The sequence below is a fragment of the Haemorhous mexicanus genome, chromosome 12 (assembly GCF_027477595.1).
Source record: "Haemorhous mexicanus isolate bHaeMex1 chromosome 12, bHaeMex1.pri, whole genome shotgun sequence".
Lineage (NCBI taxonomy): Eukaryota > Metazoa > Chordata > Aves > Passeriformes > Fringillidae > Haemorhous > Haemorhous mexicanus.
This window is the reverse complement of record NC_082352.1, coordinates 21511640-21530484: the sequence shown is the minus strand read 5'-3', so window position 1 is coordinate 21530484 and position 18845 is coordinate 21511640. Positions and strand designations below refer to the sequence as shown.

Genomic DNA, 18845 nt, shown 5'->3' with positions numbered 1-18845 from the left:
TTCCCTGTGCCTGCTGCTCCTGAGGATGGTTTGCTTAGCTGGATGTCACGCTGTCACTTGAGTCCCTTGGCTTGAGGTGCAGCTGTGGATTCCAGGCCCTTAGTCATCAGCAGGGAGAGTTGGGGCTCAGTACAAATCTCAGAGCACGCTGAGATAATTTTGGCCTGACAGCTCTCCCTGGGAGCTGGGAGGGCCTGAGCGAGGCTGGGTCAAAGCTGGTGGTTCCCAGCAGTGCTGGGGGCCCTGCTCTCCTCAGGGTCCCTGTGCCTCCCTGGGTGACCAGCTCCCTCCCTATGTGTTCCAGTCACTGCCTCTTTGTCCAGTTCTCTCCCTGTGTGTCCATCTCCTCCCCTGAGTGCTCTTGCAAGAATAAGGGAGGGAGAAGCCCCACCAGCTCTCCAAGCTGGTCTGTGCATATCAACCTTTCTGGGCTCCGAGGGCTCTCCTGGTGCCCAGGGCTGATTCTGGGAGCTCGTGGCTGGCCAGGGAGGTGCTGTGGTGGACAAGGGCCAGCGTGAATATGGTTGGCAGGAGCTGGCCTTGGAGCTTCAGACTCCTTCTCTCTAATCCCCCGAGGTTGTTACGTGACGCTAATTAGTAGGTTAGAAAATGCTTGGTGAATCAGCTGACCCAAACCATCCTCTCCCAGAGCCGGCTGCTGCTTGTCTAATGCTGGAGTGTTTGGAGTGACACGGCATGGGAACGGGCTCGTTAGTCCCAGCTCAGCAAGGCTGGCGAGGGAATCCGTGAGAAGCAAATTGCTGGCTTATTAAAAAGGGCATCTGCATCCCACAGTGGTGTTTGTGCCCTTCCCTGGGCCTGGCTGCGCTCCGGTGTGTGCAGCTGGGGGCTCGGAGGGGCTGCGCTGCAGCGCGGCTTTCTTTGCTTGTGTCATTTCAGTCCTTTTGCTAAAATAGTAAGAAACTGTTCTCACCTAGCAACCAGGGAGAGAGTGAATGTCAGAGCTTCTCCCTTCCTAGCTGGGCTCCATAATGCCGGTACAGTGTGCAGAGCCTGGCACACACCAGCCTTCAGATCACCCTGAGAAACTCCCCGTGTGCAGCAGCCATCTGGGAAGGGCTGCGCAGAAAACCAGGTCGTTTTATGACGGGAGCTGCCATAAATCTCCCTCCTCCCCCCTCATCACCTCCTTAACATGCAGAGGGAGAGGTTGCAGTGCGCTGTGTCTCTGTGAACCAAAAATCTATCAATGATGGCTTTTTCCTTAATACAAGAGCTTTTATCAGCGCTGTCTGCAGAGTGTCCTGGCCCCAGCTCTGGGAGGGGAGGGCTGGCCAGAGCCTTCCTCCCCCGTCCTCCCTCCTCCAGCTCTTTCTATTTCGTGGGAAATGAAAGGTCTGGACTTGAAAATTGATCTTGCTCTGAATAACTCACTTTTAACATGGAGATTGTTGTTTGTGATGAAGCCTCTGGGTTTCTCTCACAGCATGTTGGGAGCCAGTGGCTGCTCTGTGAAGGAGCTGCTTTTACACATCAGGGCACAGCTGTGGGGTCTGGCCCACAAGTGTAGGGAGAGCACCTGGATTTGGACCACAGGCTGTCACACTGCATTAAACCCCTCTAGTCAAATTATATTTTAAAATACTGCAGCCAGTGGGGTTGGGCCCTGCAGATCCTCATCCCCAGGGAGAGCACTGGGGATGGTGGGCTCAGCTGCACACTGACATGGTTATAAAGGGGCTTCTTCCTCCTGCTGGCGCCTTTTCTTTGCTCCTGATTCACAGCCAAGGTCTCCACCATCCTTTCCAGCAGTGTGGGATGAAGCTCTGGCTCTGGTCCTCCATCCTTCAGGTGGGAACAAGCTCCCCACTCTATGGGAGCAGCTCAGGGCACCTTCTCTCAAGGCAGACCTTGCTTTTCCTCTTGTTTACCTTTTTGGCACTAGGTTGATAAACCAAATCAGCTCCTGGCTGTGCCCCTGGTCCGTTGTGTGCAGCGTGCCCACGATCTCCTGGTGCCAGAGTGTCCCCCCAGCCTGAGCCTCTGCATTCCAGGGGTCTCCTGCTCACCCTCCTCACTGAGCTCTTCACCACCACGTGCTCTGGCCTGTCCTGCTGCCGTCTCTTTATTTGTCCACCTGTGCCATGGTGCTGCTTCCCGTTCCATGCTGCTTCTGCCGCCTCCAGCCTTCCCTCAGCCTGCTTGTCCTTCGGCTCTGGAGCAGCCCAGAGCCTTGGCATGTGGTGGGACCGTGCTGCTGTCAGCCTCTCACTCCTGAGCCACGGCCCCACATTGGAGGTGCCCTGTGAGGCTGGGAGTGCATCCTCAGGGCTGGACCTGCTCTGCCCTGCTTTGGGCCGACATGCTCCGGAACATTTCGTGCCCTCCAAGTTCTGCAGCAGGAATGAGTCACCCTTAGGCAGGCTGGCCGGGCTGGGGGAGCGCAGCCCGCGTGCTCTCCCGGGGGTGCAGTGCAGGCTCTGGTGCTGTCTGTGCCGCTCTGATTTATTCCTATTGATCTCTGGTGGTGCTCGCTGGGCTCAGCAGCGCCGGCAGAGCCCCTCTCACCGCTGGGGCGGCACTCGGCATGGCCGAGACACTCGGCACGAGCTGCTGCTCTGGAGCTGGTATTTTTCCTCAGGGTTCCACCTCCCGTGCGTGTGTTGTCATGCCGAGCAGCGGGAGCAGATGCTTTCTGCATTACAGGGTGTGCTGCGTGCGTGGGGAGCGAGAGGCCGCGCGGCTCCGGCGTCCCCACGACCTGCCAGCGTCTCACCATGTGTGGAGAAACCTCTGAGAGGTTTTCCATCACCGCCCTGCTCTCCTCCTGCCCCTCTCCGTTTCAGCTGGGGCCGGGTTCAGCCTGTCTGCACACAGAGCCAGCCCAGCAGCTCTGAATCCCTCTCAATCTGCCCTGGGATCCCTACAGAGCTGCCGAGGCGCTTCCAGCAGCCCTGGATTGGTGCTCCTCATCGCAGCACTGCCCGGAGTCTCACGTGGGCACCCTCAAGCTGATGCTCAAACCCCTTTGTCCTGGGAGTCTGTTCCTGCTGAGCCTTCGCAGCCTCTCAGGCTCGGTGTGGTGAAAGGCAGGAGCAGTTCCCAGCTCAGCTCCTGCTTTCCCCTTTAAGCCTGCGCACGCGGCTCCTGCTGGCGTCAGCGCGAGGGAAGAGCCGAGCAGGATCCCCGAATTAAACCAGGGCTGATGCTCGGGAGGTTTGCAGAAAGGCTGAAGCAAGCAGCAAACAAGCTGTTTTAAAAATAGCTGCATGGAGGTGTGGCTCATCCTGGGCTCACAGAGCATCCGTGGGCAGCCGTGGTCTTCCTCCCACTGGGATCTGTGTGCACAGTCCAGCCGCTGCCGGCCCCGAGGGCTCCGTGCCTGCACACCCCCTGTGTCACTGGGGTTTGTGCTTGCTGGAGGGGTTTTAGTGTCAAATAAGGTTTTTTTCTCTCAGCCGAGGTGGGTAACTCTGAGAGAGTTTCTCTCCAATCGCTCTGTGTTGCTGCAAGATGTTCCAGAGGCGCAGTTATTTGGAGGCACAGGAGCAGCCTGCAGGAGCCGGCGAGCTGAGATCTCTGTGCAGGGGCACCTTTAAATCTGCTGCAAATTTGATTCTGAGTAAAATCCTCTGGGCTGAAATAACACACGTGCAGCTCTGTGAGCCTGGGACCAGCCAGCCCAGTGCCAGGCAGGGCTCTCACCCTGCCGAGGCTCAGGATGGGAAGTGGATGATGGGAGCCCCTCTCTCTCCACCCTCTGCTTACATTTCAGACCCAGTTAAGGATCTTGCTTATGTGGTCCCTCCACATTGCCTGAGGATTGTGCCACGCAGGGATCTGGGGGCTGCTACACTGCCCATGCTGTGGAGCCGTAGAATCATGGCATGGTTTGGGTTGGAAGGGAGCTTAAAGCTCATCTCCACGCCCTGCCATGGGCAGGTACACCCTCCACTGGACCTTTGGGTAGGGGGTCACACCAGGTTGCTCCAGGTCCCATCCAGCTGGCCTTGAGCCCTTCCCACCAGGAAGCACGAGCCTGAGTCCTCGGCTGCCTCCCCATAGCGAGCGAGAGCGCGGCAGCCGCTCTCCAACTTATTTTTATCTTGTTGATCACATGCTTTGTAATGTTAAATGTTCTGTGGAGGAGGAAATTTCTGCAACTGCAGAATGAATAGGAGTTTAGGGGGGTTTTGGTTGAACTCGATAATCAATTTTTGCAAATCCCAGGCTCGTGCTGACAACCTGCAGCAGCCAAGGGATATTAATGAAAATGTTCCCATTCTAATTGTGGCTCCTTGCATGCGGAGCAGCCCTGGGCATCGTGTGCTCCAGGGACTCTGCTTGGTGGCACCGGCCAAGATGTGACCCCTCAAGGGTCTTCGTGCCTGGCTTTGGGGCATGGCTGCACGTGACCAAGGCTGGGGGGAAGCCAGGCCTGGCTGAGCAGGGTTTAAGCAGCTTGGAGGGTCTCAGGGAGCAGGGAGGTGCTGCACACATGGATCAGGTGTCCCTGTGTCCCCTGGCAGGACACAGTGCAGCAGCGTGGCTCCTGGAGGCACCCTGGCAAAGTTGTCTTCCCGTAAGCACACTGGATTTAATTTTATTTTAAGCCATTAAAAAACTGTCCTAGGATCTGATTTCATCTTCCAGCTCTTTTACAGCTGCCAGGATGACCAAAATGTGGTTTCAGAGTAGACTGGGATTTGCCTTCAATGCAGACATGTTTCCAGGGCTTGCATTTCATAGAATTATGGAATGGTTTGGGTTGGGAAGGACCTTAAGACTGATCTCATCCCACCCCTACCACAGGCAGGGACACCTTCTGCAGGCTCCAAGCCCTGTCCAACCTGGCCTTGGACACTTCCAGCAGACACAGCTTCTCTGGACAATGAGCAGAGGGCTTTGAAGAGGGGTGGCCGAGCTCTCTGGTGGAAAGGTTCCCTGGAACAGTCATAATTTCTTAGATGTACAGGATCCCAGGAGCAGGGATGGATGGAAATCACCTGCTCCAGGTGGGCCTGAGCAGCAGAGGTTGGCAGCTCTGTGCACTGTGCCCAGAGGAGGTTCCTGGAGCTGGCTGTGCCTGAGCTGCGAGCGGCAGGAGCGGAACATCCCCACCCACTGCTGCCCTCCTCTGCCAGAGACCTTTCCTCAGCTGCAGTCTGGGTGGTGAAGGAAGAGCCCTGTGCTGTGGGGCACAGTCTGGTGGCCGTGTGTCACCCTGTCCCTTGGTGGCTCCAGCTGACCCGCTGGGCTTTGTGTGGAGGTACCAGAGGCTCTGTCCCACTGGCCGTGTGCCCGTGACCCACAGCGAGCCTGACACAGGGGCTGAGCAGAGCTGGGGAGAGGCTGCTGCACTGCTGGTTTTTGTTAAGGTGAAGGTACTGAGGCACCTTCACATTGCCCAGAGCAGCTGTGGCTGCCTCGTTCCTGGCTGTGTCCAAGGCCAGGCTGGACGGGGCTTGGAGCACCCTGGGCTAGTGGAAGGTGTCCCTGCCCGTGGGGGTGGGACTGGATGAGCTTCAAGGTTCCTTCCCACCCAGCCATTTCATGGTTGTGGGACTGTGGTTTGGGGGTGCTTGCTCTTGGTTTCTCAGTAGAAGCTGCCTTTGCAGCTGGATGATACGGGAGACCACGTATCAGGCTGGATTTGGGATGACAAGCCAGGCACTTCTGGGATTTCTTCCTCCCCTCCCCTCCCCTCGTGTTTGTTTGGGATTTTTTTAGAGGGTTGCAGAAGACCTGAGGGCAGGTGGGTCCTCTGGGCCAGATGGGAGCAGCCACTTTGGGAGGAGAGGACCAGCCTGGTGCTGCCCACACCTGTTTGGCTGCAGCCTCCTTGCTATAATGGTGATGATGATGATGGTGATGACAGCGATGGGTGTAATGGGCACATTTCTGAGCTGCCAGACTGCGTTTTCAGCTCTCCTTGTTGATGCTGTCCGGTGCCTCCAGCTGGGTCCATGCTGTGCTGGTGACAGTCTGAGTCCTCCAGGCACCCTGGCATGGGATGGAGGCTCCTGTGCAGGATGGGAGGTGCAGCACTGGCTGTGGCCCCTCGAAGGCTCTGCTCCCTCTTTCCTCTGCTGCTCTTTGGTGGTGGAGGAGAATGGGAGGCTGTTGGGGGAGCAGGAGTGGGGAGTGTCCTGGCTGCACCCACACTGCTGTGAGCCTGGCTGGCTGCTCCAGGTGCCACTGCTCCCACTGCAGGGATCCATCCCTCAGTGCAGGGATCCATCCATCAGCAGAGGGATCCATCCCTCAGCACGGGGGTCCATCCATCACCACAGGGATCCATCCCTCAGCGCAGGGATCCATCCCTCAGCACAGGGATCCATCCCTCAGCATGGGGGTCCATCCATCACCACAGGGATCCATCCCTCAGCACAGGGATCCATCCGTCAGCGCAGGGATCCATCCCTCAGCGCAGGGATCCATCCCTCAGCATGGGGATCCATCCCTCAGCATGGGGGTCCATCCATCACCACAGGGATCCATCCCTCAGCACAGGGATCCATCCGTCAGCGCAGGGATCCATCCCTCACCCCAGGGATCCCTCCCTCAGCGCAGGGATCCATCCCTCACCCCAGGGATCCATCCGTCAGCGCAGGGATCCATCCCTCAGCGCAGGGATCCATCCCTCAGCATGGGGATCCATCCCTCAGCATGGGGGTCCATCCATCAGCGCAGGGATCCATCCCTCAGCGCAGGGATCCATCCCTCACCCCAGGCTTGTCGGATCTGTCGGTCCCACGCTCAGACAGGAGCGTGGCTCTGGGCTCCAGTGGCACTGATGGCTTGTGTCCTGTGTCCTTGTCCCACAGAGAAGCAGGGTCCCGAGCGGAAGAGGATTAAAAAGGAGCCTGCCACCAGGAAGCCGGGCCTGCTCTTCGGGATGGGCCTCTCGGGGATCCGGGCCGGGTACCCGCTCTCTGAGCGCCAGCAAGTCGCTCTCCTCATGCAGATGACAGCAGAGGAGTCTGCAAACAGCCCAGGTGAGACTGGGGGCTGTTCTGAAGGGTGGGCAGGCAGGTGGGAACTGCAGCCAGAGGCTCCCAAATGTCTGGAATTCCCAGTTCCCGGGGTCTCCAGAGGTTCAGCAGGGCTGAGTGCCACCCCTGGCATGGTGCAGGGGGGCTGCTTTGCTGCTCTCTGGGGTCTCACTCCTCCCACAGGGCTCTGCAGGTGACTCCAGGTGCGGTGTCACTGGGATCTGCTCGTGGCTCTGGCTGCCCTTCCTTTTTCCAGGGTCCCTGGGGCCCAATCCAGGCCAGCCCCCAGCCTGCCCTGGCTGCTCAGCTGCAGCTTTGGTTCCGTGGGAGCCTCCTCCACCTCAGCTCTGTGTTTCCCACTGGCCTCTCAGGCTATCTCAGTAAAGGAGGATTGCGAATAAAGACAAAATATCCTCTGTAGGTTTTTAATGTTTCTTCTCATGGAAGGGGATAAGATGTGTAACCACCACAGCTGTAACTTGAGGTGTGGAGCAGCTGGAATGTGTTTACCATGAATTTTGTGTTCTAGTAATTTTTATCTGTTGCAAACATGTCCCCCTCTTGTTTTGGAGGCTCTGTGCTATCCATGGGCTCGCATCCACATCCTACACACAACACTGCAGCTTTTAGCCAAAAATCCACCAATCTCACTGCTTATGTTGCTGTTATTTGGGAAAACAAAAAGGGAGAAAGCTGCAGAGCATTCCAGTGTTCTCCCAGGAAATGCAGTCTCCTCCCAAGGCCGTCAGGCCTCACATGTGCTTGGTAAAAGAGCACTTCCCTCGGGAGCTGAGGTTTGAGGGTAAGGAGCTGCATTGTGTGCTCCCAGATCACGGGATTGCCCGCAGTGTTTGCCAGGACTGCAGCTCTCCAGTGGGTCTGGCAGCCCGAGATTCCCATCTCCATGGGACACACAGGCTGCTCTGGTCACATCCACTCCAGAGCCGGGCTTGCCTCTTGCTGCCTTGTGGTGAATATTTTGGGAAGAGCCCGAGACCATACGTGATGCACGAGCTCCCTCTAAGGGCTTAGGAATTCCGTGGAATGGCAGTCCCTGACGCTGCTTCTCTCCTCCCTGCAGTTGACACAACACCAAAGCATCCCTCTCAGTCTACAGTTTGTCAGAAGGGAACTCCCAACTCTGCCTCCAAAACCAAAGATAAAGTAAATAAGAGAAACGAGCGAGGAGAGACTCGGCTGCACCGCGCTGCCATCCGCGGGGACGCCCGGCGCATCAAGGAGCTCATCATCGAGGGTGCAGATGTCAATGTGAAGGACTTTGCAGGTAACAGCCCAGCAGTCCCAGCTTTCTTCCCACCTGGTTGTGTGTTCCACCTCCAAGAATGACTCCCACCAGAAAAAGTAGTTTGTTTCTAACAGGGCGTTGTGTGTTGGAAAGAGGGGATTTGCCAAAAATTGTGATTTTGCTCTTTGAAGAGGAAAAAGTCTCTTTGCCCCTTAAAAACAAGCAAACAACAAAAAAACACATAAAAAATTCCCCAGAGCATCAGTTTTCTTGTTGGAGTTTGGGAGCAGAACTCCCAGGCTGTGCAGTGTGCTTGGTGAAGCTGGGCTGGGCAGGATCCAGAGAATCCCTGGAGCTGTTGTGGCTCCACACACCAGAACTGATCAGGCCACTCCAGACCATTTCCTTCTGCTCTTCCACAGGGGGGCTGTGTTGGAAGTCTGGAGGGTGATCTGCAAAGGGAGGTGGGCTGGTTTAGCTCTATTTTTACTTAAAATAGAAGGAATTACGTGCACAGAAATACTGCTGAGAGTGGGTTTGTGAAGTCAGCTCTCTGGAGTTGAGGGGCTGATGCCAGTGAATTTTTGGGAGTTGTTTTTAAGGACTGAATGTGGGGATGCTGCTGATGGGGAGGGAATGTGAAGGGCAGGGTTAGGCTCCCACCAAACACCCAAGCTGGAGGAGTTATTAACCATCCTGACCCTCAACTCAGGAGTATTACCACCTTCTCTTTCTCCTCCTCCTCCTCCTCCTCCTCAGCAGTGCTGCCAAGCTCCTGCTTAGGGTGGTGGGATGAGATAGGAGCAGCCCTGAGTCCTGCAGGGAAAGGAAGCCACGGGATGCTGGTGGAGGGGTGATGAAGGTGCCATTCAGGGGTGCTGGATCAGCCCTTCTCCAGCACATCCCAGAGCTTGACTTTGCTCTTTGCTGTTCTCTTCGCATGATTTTGGGGCTATAAATAGACATGGCTGTTCCTCCACCCGTGTGATTAATCCCAGTGCCAGACTGAAGTATCAGTTGTGATTAATTCCGGGCACAGGTGCCCCCTCCAAAGGCTCCAAGTGAAGGTAACAGAACGCGCTCCCCCGGCGCTATCAGCAAAACACCGGAGCCGCCGCGCTGCCAAACTTCAAAACAGGCTCTGCTTAAAAACAGGCTGTGGAACACGATAAAGTATTTTGTTCTGTGCTCTTCAGAGATTTGTTTGAGAGCTGGAGCCACCATTACTGTGGAGATGCTGCTGTTTGGTTTCCCCCCCAGCCCAGGCCGGTGTTCCTGTGTTTGGAGAGCACCCAGAAAATCTGTGTGGGGGCTGTCTCGAGCCCTCTCTGCAGTTCTGAGCTCAGGCCTGGTCAGGGCACCAGTGTTTCCCTTACAGAGGTTTTGGAACCTAGAGCCAAACCTAAAGGAGCTTAAGAGAAGGCTGGAGAGGGACATTTCACAGGACCATGAAGTGGCAGAACAAGAGGGAATGGCCTTAAGCTGACACAGGGCAGGGTTAGATGGGATATTAGGAAGAAATTTTTCCCTGTGAGGGTGGTAAGGCCCTGGCACAGGTTGCTCAGAGAAGCTGTGGCTGCCCCATTGCTTCAAGCGTTGAAGGCCAGATTGGATGGGGCTTGGAACAACCTGGGATAGTGGAAGGAGTCCCTGCCCAGGGACTGGCAAGGGGTGGGAATGGATGAGCTTCGAGGTCCTACCAACTGAAACCATTTCATGATGGTATAAAGGGGTATGGATTGAAGACCTACCTTTCACATGACATCAGCAATTCTCCTTATTTCCCATATGAAACTTTCCGTTTCCAGGGGCTGTGTCAGGTCTGGCAATTGCTCTGACTGTAGCACGTTGTATCTCCAGAGGGAGAAGGGGGATTGATGCTGTGACTGCCTGGCAGGAGTAGCAGGGCAGAGCTGCAGGTTCCTTCCTGTGGCGCCACGGGGATCCGGGCAGATGCTTGGCCATCAGAGCAGCACAGCCCTGACCAGGCTGACCCTGCAGGCTTTCTCCGTGCCTCAGTGTCACTGTGAGGGTGGTGCCATGTCCTGAGTGTCCCTGTCCTTGCAGGCTGGACGGCGCTGCACGAGGCCTGCAACCGGGGCTACTACGACGTGGCCAAGCAGCTGCTGGCGGCGGGCGCCGAGGTCAACACCAAGGGGCTGGACGATGACACCCCCCTGCACGACGCGGCCAACAACGGCCACTTCAAGGTGGGGGTGCTGGCATTCCCTGCCCTGCTTTAAATCACTCTCCTGGAAAGGTGTGCTTCAGCAGCCCGCTGTGAAAACACAGAGATTCTGGGTGGTTTTGTCTCATTTCCCTTGGAGTGGGCAGGAGGTTGTGGTCAAGGCCAGGCTGGACGGGGCTTGGAGCAGCCTGGGTTAGTGGGGGGGTCCCTGCCCATGGCAGGGGGTGGCATGGGATGGGCTTGAAGGTCCCTTCCAATCTGAATTATTTCCTGATTGTGTGAATTTCCCTGTTTCAGAGCTGTTGAGTGTTTATCCCCCTGCACAGGGGGATAGTTAATTCTTCTGGAATTGGGACAGGAGCATGATTTTGTGCCTTGTTCTTCCCCCTTCTTTCCTGCCCAGCTTGGTTCTTGGAATCACAGGATCATTAAGGTTGGAAAAGACCTCCCCAGTCATCGACCCCAGCCATTAACCTGCTGCTGTCAGTGCACCACTAGACCCTGTCCCTAAATGTTTTTTGAACACTTCCAGGGATGGTGATTCCACCACTTCCCTGGGAATGTTGCTGGGGCTTCTCTCTTATGTTAGTACCACAAGGCATGTCCCGAAGACACCAATTTTTTAGATATGTATGAAAATCATGCAAAAACCCTCTGGAATCAAAACATGGTGAGCATCTTCAAGCCTTTGTTTCTCTTTTCAGGTGGTGAAATTGTTGTTGCATTATGGAGGGAATCCTCATCAAAGCAACAGGAAGGGTGAGACGCCTTTGAAAGTAGCGAATTCTCCCACCATGGTGAACCTGCTCCTGGGGAAGACCACGTACCCCTCCAGCGAGGAGAGCTCCACAGGTGAGACTGGCTTTTCTGTGGCAGTGACAGCTGTGGCCTGAAGCTAACACAGAGACCTTAGGAGGACAGGGAAGTCAGATGCTGCCATGGTCAGGAGCCTGCCTGTAGCTGTAACTCAAATTCAGACAACATAACCAGCTTTAGCCTGGGGGGCTCTTTGCCCTGGAAGCCAGCATTGAGATTGTTTCTGTGGTGCAGCTGGGGTGTAGGATTGGAAGCCAGTTGCAGGTAAATGGATGTCTTACCTTTGGAAGGTGGGTAATTCCAGTGGAGAGAAGGGGGTTTGAGTGCCAACCCTGTGTTCCTGTTGTTCAGCTGTCCCAGCCACTGGTGTTTCAGTTTCTGCTTCCAGGCTGCTAGAGCCTCTTCCTCCAGTCCACCATTGTGGGACACTCTGAAGGTTTTGATTAGTGCAAATTAGAGTTTTCAGTCTTTTGGAGAGCCTTCACCCACACTGTGTGCAGTCATAACCCCGTTCCAAAGTTCTCAAGATACACCCAGGATGTTATTTTGAGGAACACCCCATGCAGGTTGGAGCTGGAGGAGCTTCCTTCCAAAAACATCCCCCAAGCTGTTGGGTGCCAGCTTGCAAAGGCTGGGTGAGGCCAAAGGGCATCAGGGCTGTTTGCAGGGGTTGGTGTGTGCGGGAGACCAGAGACTCTCCAGAACCCTTGGCCGTCCTTAACACGCTGTTCTTCTCTCTCTGCAGAGACCTCAGAGGAGGAGGACGCCCCATCCTTTGCTCCCTCCAGCTCCGTTGATGGCAATAACACAGACTCAGAGTTTGAGAAGGGTTTGAAACACAAGCCCAAGGCCCAGGAGCCCCCCAAAACCATCACCCCAGTGAAGGATGAGTATGAATTCGATGAGGACGATGAGCAGGACCGGGTCCCACCGGTCGATGACAAACATTTGCTGAAAAAGGATTACAGGAAAGAGACTAAAGCAAACAGTTTCATTTCCATACCCAAAATGGAAGTGAAAACTTATACTAAAAATAACACAATTACACCAAAGAAAGCTGCCCACCGCATCCTGTCGGACAGCTCGGACGAGGAGGAGACCAGCGTGGCCGTGGGCACGGGGGAGAAGCTGCGCCTCTCCACCCACTCCATATTGCCCAGCAGCAAAATTCGGGAGCCCGCCAGCGCCAAGGCGCCCAAGGAGAAAAGCAAAGTAAAAAAGAAGCGGAAGAAGGAGACAAAAAGCAAAGAGGTTCGGTTTGGCAAAAAAAATGACAAGTTTTGTTCCTCTGAATCAGAGAGTGAAAACGTGGAGAGTGAGGAGGATGATAGAGACTCTCTACAGAGCTCTAGCTGTGTAAAGGACTCAAGGCTAGTGCTAAAGGAATCCTCCTTGTTTAACTCTCTGTCTGCCTCATCGACCTCTTCACATGGGAGTTTAGCATCCCAGAAACATAATCCCAGTCTTACAGAACAGCACTCCAAGCACTGGAGGACGGACAATTGGAAAACCATATCTTCTCCAGCTTGGTCAGACGTCAGTTCCCTATCGGACTCCACCAGGACGAGGCTGACGAGCGAGTCAGACTACTCGTCCGAGGACTCAAGCTTAGAGTCACTAAAGCCAGTCAGGAAGAAACCAGAGCACAAAAAGAAAAACACCCCCCACAACACTGTTTCTGAGAAAAAGAATTCATTCCATAGCAATGTGGATGGAGCAATTCCAAAGCTGGACAAGGAGGGGAAGGTTGTTAAAAAGCATAAAACAAAACACAAACATAAAAACAAGGAGAAGGGACAGTGTCCCATCAGCCAAGACATTAAAATAATCAAAACATTTTCTTTTGAGTTTGAGGACTCTAAACAAAAGCCTGAGAAAGGCTTGATAGTAGAGACAGAAAATCCAGTCGAAAACAAGTTGAAAGTGTTAAAGCACGATAGGGAACACAGTAAGAAGGAGGAAAAGCTCCCCAAAGGTAAAGCAGAGGAGAAGGAGTGGTTGTTTAAAGATGAGACTGGAAAATCCTCAAAAGAGGAGAAATCATTAAGAAAAATCAAAGATGGTAGTAAAGACCTGAGCAAATCCTTCAGAGAAGGATTGAGTAAATCAGAAAAAGAGAAACCTGTCAAGGAGAAATCTCCCAAGGAGGAGAAGCCGAGAATACACAAGGAGGAGAGAAAGAAGAAGTCAAAGGACAAGCAGTCCAAATCTGAGAAGAAGAATGAGCTGAAGGAGGAGAAGGTTTCTAAACTAGAGAAAGAAAAGTCCTTCAAGGAAGAGAAGGAAAAATGCAAAAAAGAAAAACTTTACAGGGACGAGTCCGGGTTTGATGAGTTTAATAACAAAACTCAATTTGCCGAAAGCGAGGACACAAAGTTCAGCCTTTCGGACGATCAGCAGGAGAGGTGGTTTTCAGACCTGTCCTCTGATTCATCCTTCGATTTCAAGGGTGAGGACAGCTGGGATTCTCCAATAACAGATTTCAGGGAGATTAAAAATGACACCGTGGCAAAGCTAATCATAGAACCTGTGAAAGAGGAAATTAAAGACAAGAAAAAGGAAAATAAAATAAAAGAGAAGAAGGAATACAACGAGAAACGGAATGAAAAGGACACTTTCTTAAAGAAAAAGGAGAGGGATTATGTGGAGAAAAGCTCTGAGAAGAAAAAGGACCAAACGGACAGGCACAAAGTTACTCCCAGTTATTTGCCTGAAAAGGATAAGAAAAGGAAGGATTCTGTGGAGACTGGCAAGGAGAGGAAAGAAAAAGACACAGGTGAAACCAACAAAGACAGAAAAGATTCCTCTGACGGCTCTAAAGAGAGAAAAGATCCCAAGACGAAGCAGGAGGAGCCCTATCGAGATGACTTCAAGGAGTACGGCTGTGAAACATTCTTTAAGGATAAGTCTGACCCTGAGTTCAGTGGCAAAACCCTGGAGAGTTGGGAGAGGCACCATTCTGGAAAGGAAAAGGAGAAGAAAGATGCTCCTGATAAAGAAAAAAAAGAAAAGGTGAAGCCAGAAAAATACAAGGAAAAATCCAAAGAAGGCGACAAGGAGAAAAATGAAAAAGCTGCTCCAGAGAAAATCCTGAAGGACAAAGAACTAGAGAAGAGTTTCAAAGAGAAGAAAGAAACTAAGGAGAAATACAAGGATCTTCACAGCAAAGACAAGGAGAGGAAGAGTTCCTTCGACCAGGTGAAGGAGAAGAAAGAGAAAAACTTTTCCACGGACAGAGACGATTTCTCCGAGAAGAAGGATGAGAAGAAGGGCAAGGAGAAGAGCTGGTACAGCATCGCTGACATCTTCACGGATGAGAGCGAGGACGAGAGGGACGATTACAGCCTGAGCGGGTTCAAGGTGGGCGACTCGGCCGGCAGCGAGGTGCATCGCCTGGACAGCCTGCAGGACAAGGACGACGGCGCGGCCGCCGAGAAGGAGCTGTACCCCGACAAGCACCGCAAGTACTCCTCCGACCGGCAGCACTCGGAGAAGCAGAAGGATAAGGAGTCCAAGGAGAAGAAAAAGGACAAAGGAGCATCAGAAGGGGGAAAGGAGAAGAAGGAGAAGAGTTCCTTTGAGAAACACAAAGAGAAGAAAGATAAAGACTCCAGTGAGAAGTATAAGGACAGGAAGGAGAGGATGTCCACAGATTCCACTCAGGAGAAGAAAAACAAGCAAAAGCTCCCAGAAAAGGTTGAGAAGAAACACACCAGTGACGAAAAGGTGAAAAGCAAACATAAGGAGAAGCCAGACAAGGAGCATTCCAAAGAGAAGAAGTCCTCAAAAGGAGGGGAGTCGGAGAAGAGCCTGCTGGAGAAACTGGAGGAGGAGGCTCTGAATGACTACAGGGATGACTCCAATGACAAAATCAGTGAGATCTCCTCTGACAGCTTCACAGACAGAGGGCAGGAGCCAGGACTCACCAGCCTCTTCGAGTCTTCTAACCTCTCTCTGACCGATGCCGCTGAAGAAAAGTTTAAGGACTCTCTCCCTTTGCCCTGCCTTCAGGACAAGCTCAAGGAGAAGGAGAGGCACCGACATTCCTCATCTTCCTCAAAGAAAAGTCACGAGAAGGAAAAAGCAAAGAAAGAGAAGACAGAGAAAAAGGAAAAATCAGAAGAATTCAAGGACTCCAGCAGCAGAAAGGATTCCACTCATTATGAAAAGGATTTCTCTGTGGATGGGGAGGCTTTTGGCTCTTCCTACAACTTGAAGGCAGACGCTGATGAGGAACCGGAGAAGAGCATTGATTACTTATTTTCTGAAAAGAAGGATAAAAATGATTCTGAAAGAGAGCTGTCAAAGAAGGCGGAGAAAGAAAAGACTTACAGTTCCAGCACCATCAGCACAGCTAAAGAGAAAAAGAAGCGGGATAAACACAAGGAAAAATGGAAGGAGGAAAAGGAAAAGCATAGGGACAAACACACAGATGGTTTCTTTAAACATCACAAAGATGAGCCAAAGTCAACACTCAAAGATAAGGATGGGCCTCAAGTTACCACCTTTAAAGATAAATCCAAGGAGGACAACCTCAAATTCGGTGAAACCAAACTGAAGGAGAAGCTTAAGGAGAATCAAGACAAAGACAAATCAGAGTCCATAAAAATAAGCAATGGGAATGAAAAAATAACCCTTTCCAAAGACAGCGGCAAGAAGGATGCCAGGCCAAGGGAGAAACTTCTGGGAGATGGCGATTTGATGATGACTAGCTTTGAGAGGATGCTGAGCCAGAAAGACCTGGAGATCGAGGAACGCCACAAAAGGCACAAGGAGAGAATGAAGCAAATGGAGAAAATGCGGCACAGGTCTGGAGACCCCAAGTTGAAGGACAAACTTAAAAGCTCGGAGGATGTGCGCAAGAGGAGCTTGGATCTGCCAACCAAGAAGCCGCTAACGCTGGACACGCAGCTCAAGGACAAGAAACTCAAAGAGCTGGGTCCCCTGACTCCTATTCTGTCCCCGGAAAACAAGGCACAGCCTGCTGTGGGGACAGATTCCAAGGACTGGATCACGGGTCCTCAGCTGAAGGAGATCCTCCCAGCATCTCCCAGGCCAGATCAGAACCGGCCCACGGGCGTCCCGACCCCGGCCTCCGTCGTGTCCTGCCCGAGCTACGAGGAGGTGATGCAGACTCCCAGGACTCCATCGTGCAGCAACGAGGACTACACGGACCTGATGTTCGAGTGCGCGGACTCTCAGCACTCTCTGCCCATCTCCACCATGTCCATGAACGCCTGCTCTCCTTCCTTCTTCGACAGATACACCAACGTTCCCAGCGGGCTCCCCGAGAACCCCAGTCAGACCCCGACTCGCACCATACCCTCCTCAAACCTCTACCGCTCCATCTCAGTGGATATCAGGAGGGCGCCCGAAGAGGAATTCAGCGTTGGAGATAAGTTTTTCAGACAGCAAAGTGTCCCAGCAACCTCAAATTATGACTCTCCTGTGCAGCATTTAATGGAGGAGAAAGTTCCCCTTCCCTCTGTTCCCGCTGAGAAGTTCCAGTGTTTGTCTCCTGGGTATTACTCCCCGGATTATGGCGTTTCCTCACCCAAAGTGGAAGCTTTGCACTGCGCGCCGGGAGCCGTCAGCGGGGTCGCCCAGTCTCCCGAAAGTGTCTTTTCTGGTTTACAAGCAAAATCCTCCCCTTCGCACAGGGATGAGTTGCTGGCTCCTTCAGTGGAAAGTGCTCTTCCCCCCGACATCGGCATGCCCTTGGATACCACGGAGGAGCAGCAAGCCACTGTCTCCATCATGCCACCAGAATCCACCTACCTGCCACCCATCGAGGAAAACCATTTTAGTTCGGGAATGCCCGAACAAAACAACATAGACTGGGATAATCCTCCTTCCCGAAACCCGGACACCGCCATTCCTCCCAGCCTCATGGGCAACCCCGCAGAGCACTCTGTCACCTGGTCCATGGGCTCAGAGCTTCTCATGAAATCTCCCCAGAGGTTTTCCGAGTCCCCTAAGCCTCCACTCTGTTCCCTAGAGCCAATTCATCCTGCGCCAGTAGCCTTCATTCCCACAGAGACTTCCTACCCTGTTTCTCCCATCTCGTACCCTCTGTCAGTGTCTGAACCGAGGCTGGAGGAAGTCAAGGAGGATGCTGAGGAAGCAGTTCCAGGAGAAATTGCAAATGCTGAAGAGCAAGCTCCGTACATGTCCCCTACTAGGTTAGACACCTTCTTCAACAACTGCAAGTCTCTTCCAGAAGAAGCACCAGAGATCCCTCCAGAGCCCCCGTGTGTGCCAGCAGAACCTCAGGCCGAAGTCGTTGCTGCACCAGAAAACAACTATTTGGAAAACAACAACGCGGCACCTGCGAATGCGGAGGAGGCGGTGACGTGGCCAGACCCCTTCACCAACACCGAGGATGAATTGGACCTTGGCCCCTTCTCGCTCCCAGAGCTGCCCCTCCAGCCTAAGGATGTGGCAGAGACGGAGATGACCGAGGCAGAGGCGGTGGAGGAAAGCCCAGCAGCAGCTCCAGAACCGAGCGCTGGGATCATCAAAGCCGGTGCGTCCGTGATAGCGTCCGGTGAGGCGGAGGAGCCGCCAGCCAGCCAGGCTGCGGCCACCCTGCCCCCAGACACAGAGCCACCAGCAGAGGAGCAGAAACCAGAAGTGGCCGCACAAGAAGCCGCCTCGGAAGCGCTGAACGCGGCTGAGGAGAAGGCAGCGGAGGACTCGGAAGCGCAGGTGTTCCAGCAGACCCCGTCCGAGCCCGCGCAGGCCGAGAGCAAAGAGGTGGAGGCCGTGCACGAGGAGCTGTCGTCGGCTGGTGGGGTGGCAGAGGGCAGCTCCCAGCCCTGTCCCGTGCCCGCGGCCGGCTCCGAGGCCGGCGTTCCACAGGACGGTGCCGCGGCCCGTGGGGGGAGCCAGGCCCCGCCACCCCAGGCGGACGCTCCTCCCGGCAACGCTCAAGCAGAAATTGTGGAACCAGTACAAAAACCAGTAGCAGAAGCTCCCAAACCACCCAAAATAGAAGAGATTCCTCAGCGGATTACCAGGAACCGGGCTCAGATGCTCGCCAACCAAAACAAGCAGAACGCCGCCGCATCCGAGAAGGAATTTCCTCCCGTCTCGGCGCCCGTCACGCGTGCCAAAGGCCGCATCACGGAGGAGGACGATTCCCAGGCTCAGCACCCGCGGAAGCGCCGCTTCCAGCGCTCCAACCAGCAGCTGCAGCAGCAGATCAACACGTCCACCCAGCAGACGAGGGAGATGATCCAGCAGACCCTGGCAGCTATCGTCGATGCCATCAAACTGGACGACATCGAACCTTACCACAGCGACAGGTCCAACCCCTACTTCGAGTACCTCCAGATCAGGAAGAAGATTGAGGAGAAGCGGAAAATCCTGTGCTACATTACTCCCCAGGCTCCACAGTGCTACGCTGAGTATGTCACCTACACAGGCTCCTACCTGTTGGATGGCAAACCCCTCAGCAAGCTCCATATTCCAGTGGTGAGTCACCTTCTCTCTTTAGCCTCGGGAACTGTTCCCCCTCATTGTTACACACACATCCAAGTTGTCTTCCATGCCCTGTCACCACCTTGCAATGCCAGTGTGCCCCAACCTGCCTTTAGAATACCATTCCAAACCTGAGCCTGGATAAGTGCCTGGCTGT

At 54.0% G+C, this 18845-nt stretch overlaps 1 protein-coding gene across 4 annotated transcripts in view; it reads left to right on the top strand.

Moving 5' to 3' along the window:
• Window positions 1-18845, top strand: part of ANKRD11 (ankyrin repeat domain containing 11) — a 132016-nt gene that overhangs the window by 109539 nt on the left and 3632 nt on the right. For all 4 annotated transcript variants that reach the window (XM_059857548.1, XM_059857546.1, XM_059857547.1 and 1 more), the window contains exons 5-9: window positions 6789-6959; window positions 8038-8241; window positions 10270-10412; window positions 11095-11242; window positions 11952-18682. In XM_059857548.1, coding sequence (XP_059713531.1) covers window positions 6789-6959; window positions 8038-8241; window positions 10270-10412; window positions 11095-11242; window positions 11952-18682 — 7397 coding nt within the window. The remainder of the gene's footprint in view (window positions 1-6788; window positions 6960-8037; window positions 8242-10269; window positions 10413-11094; window positions 11243-11951; window positions 18683-18845) is intronic.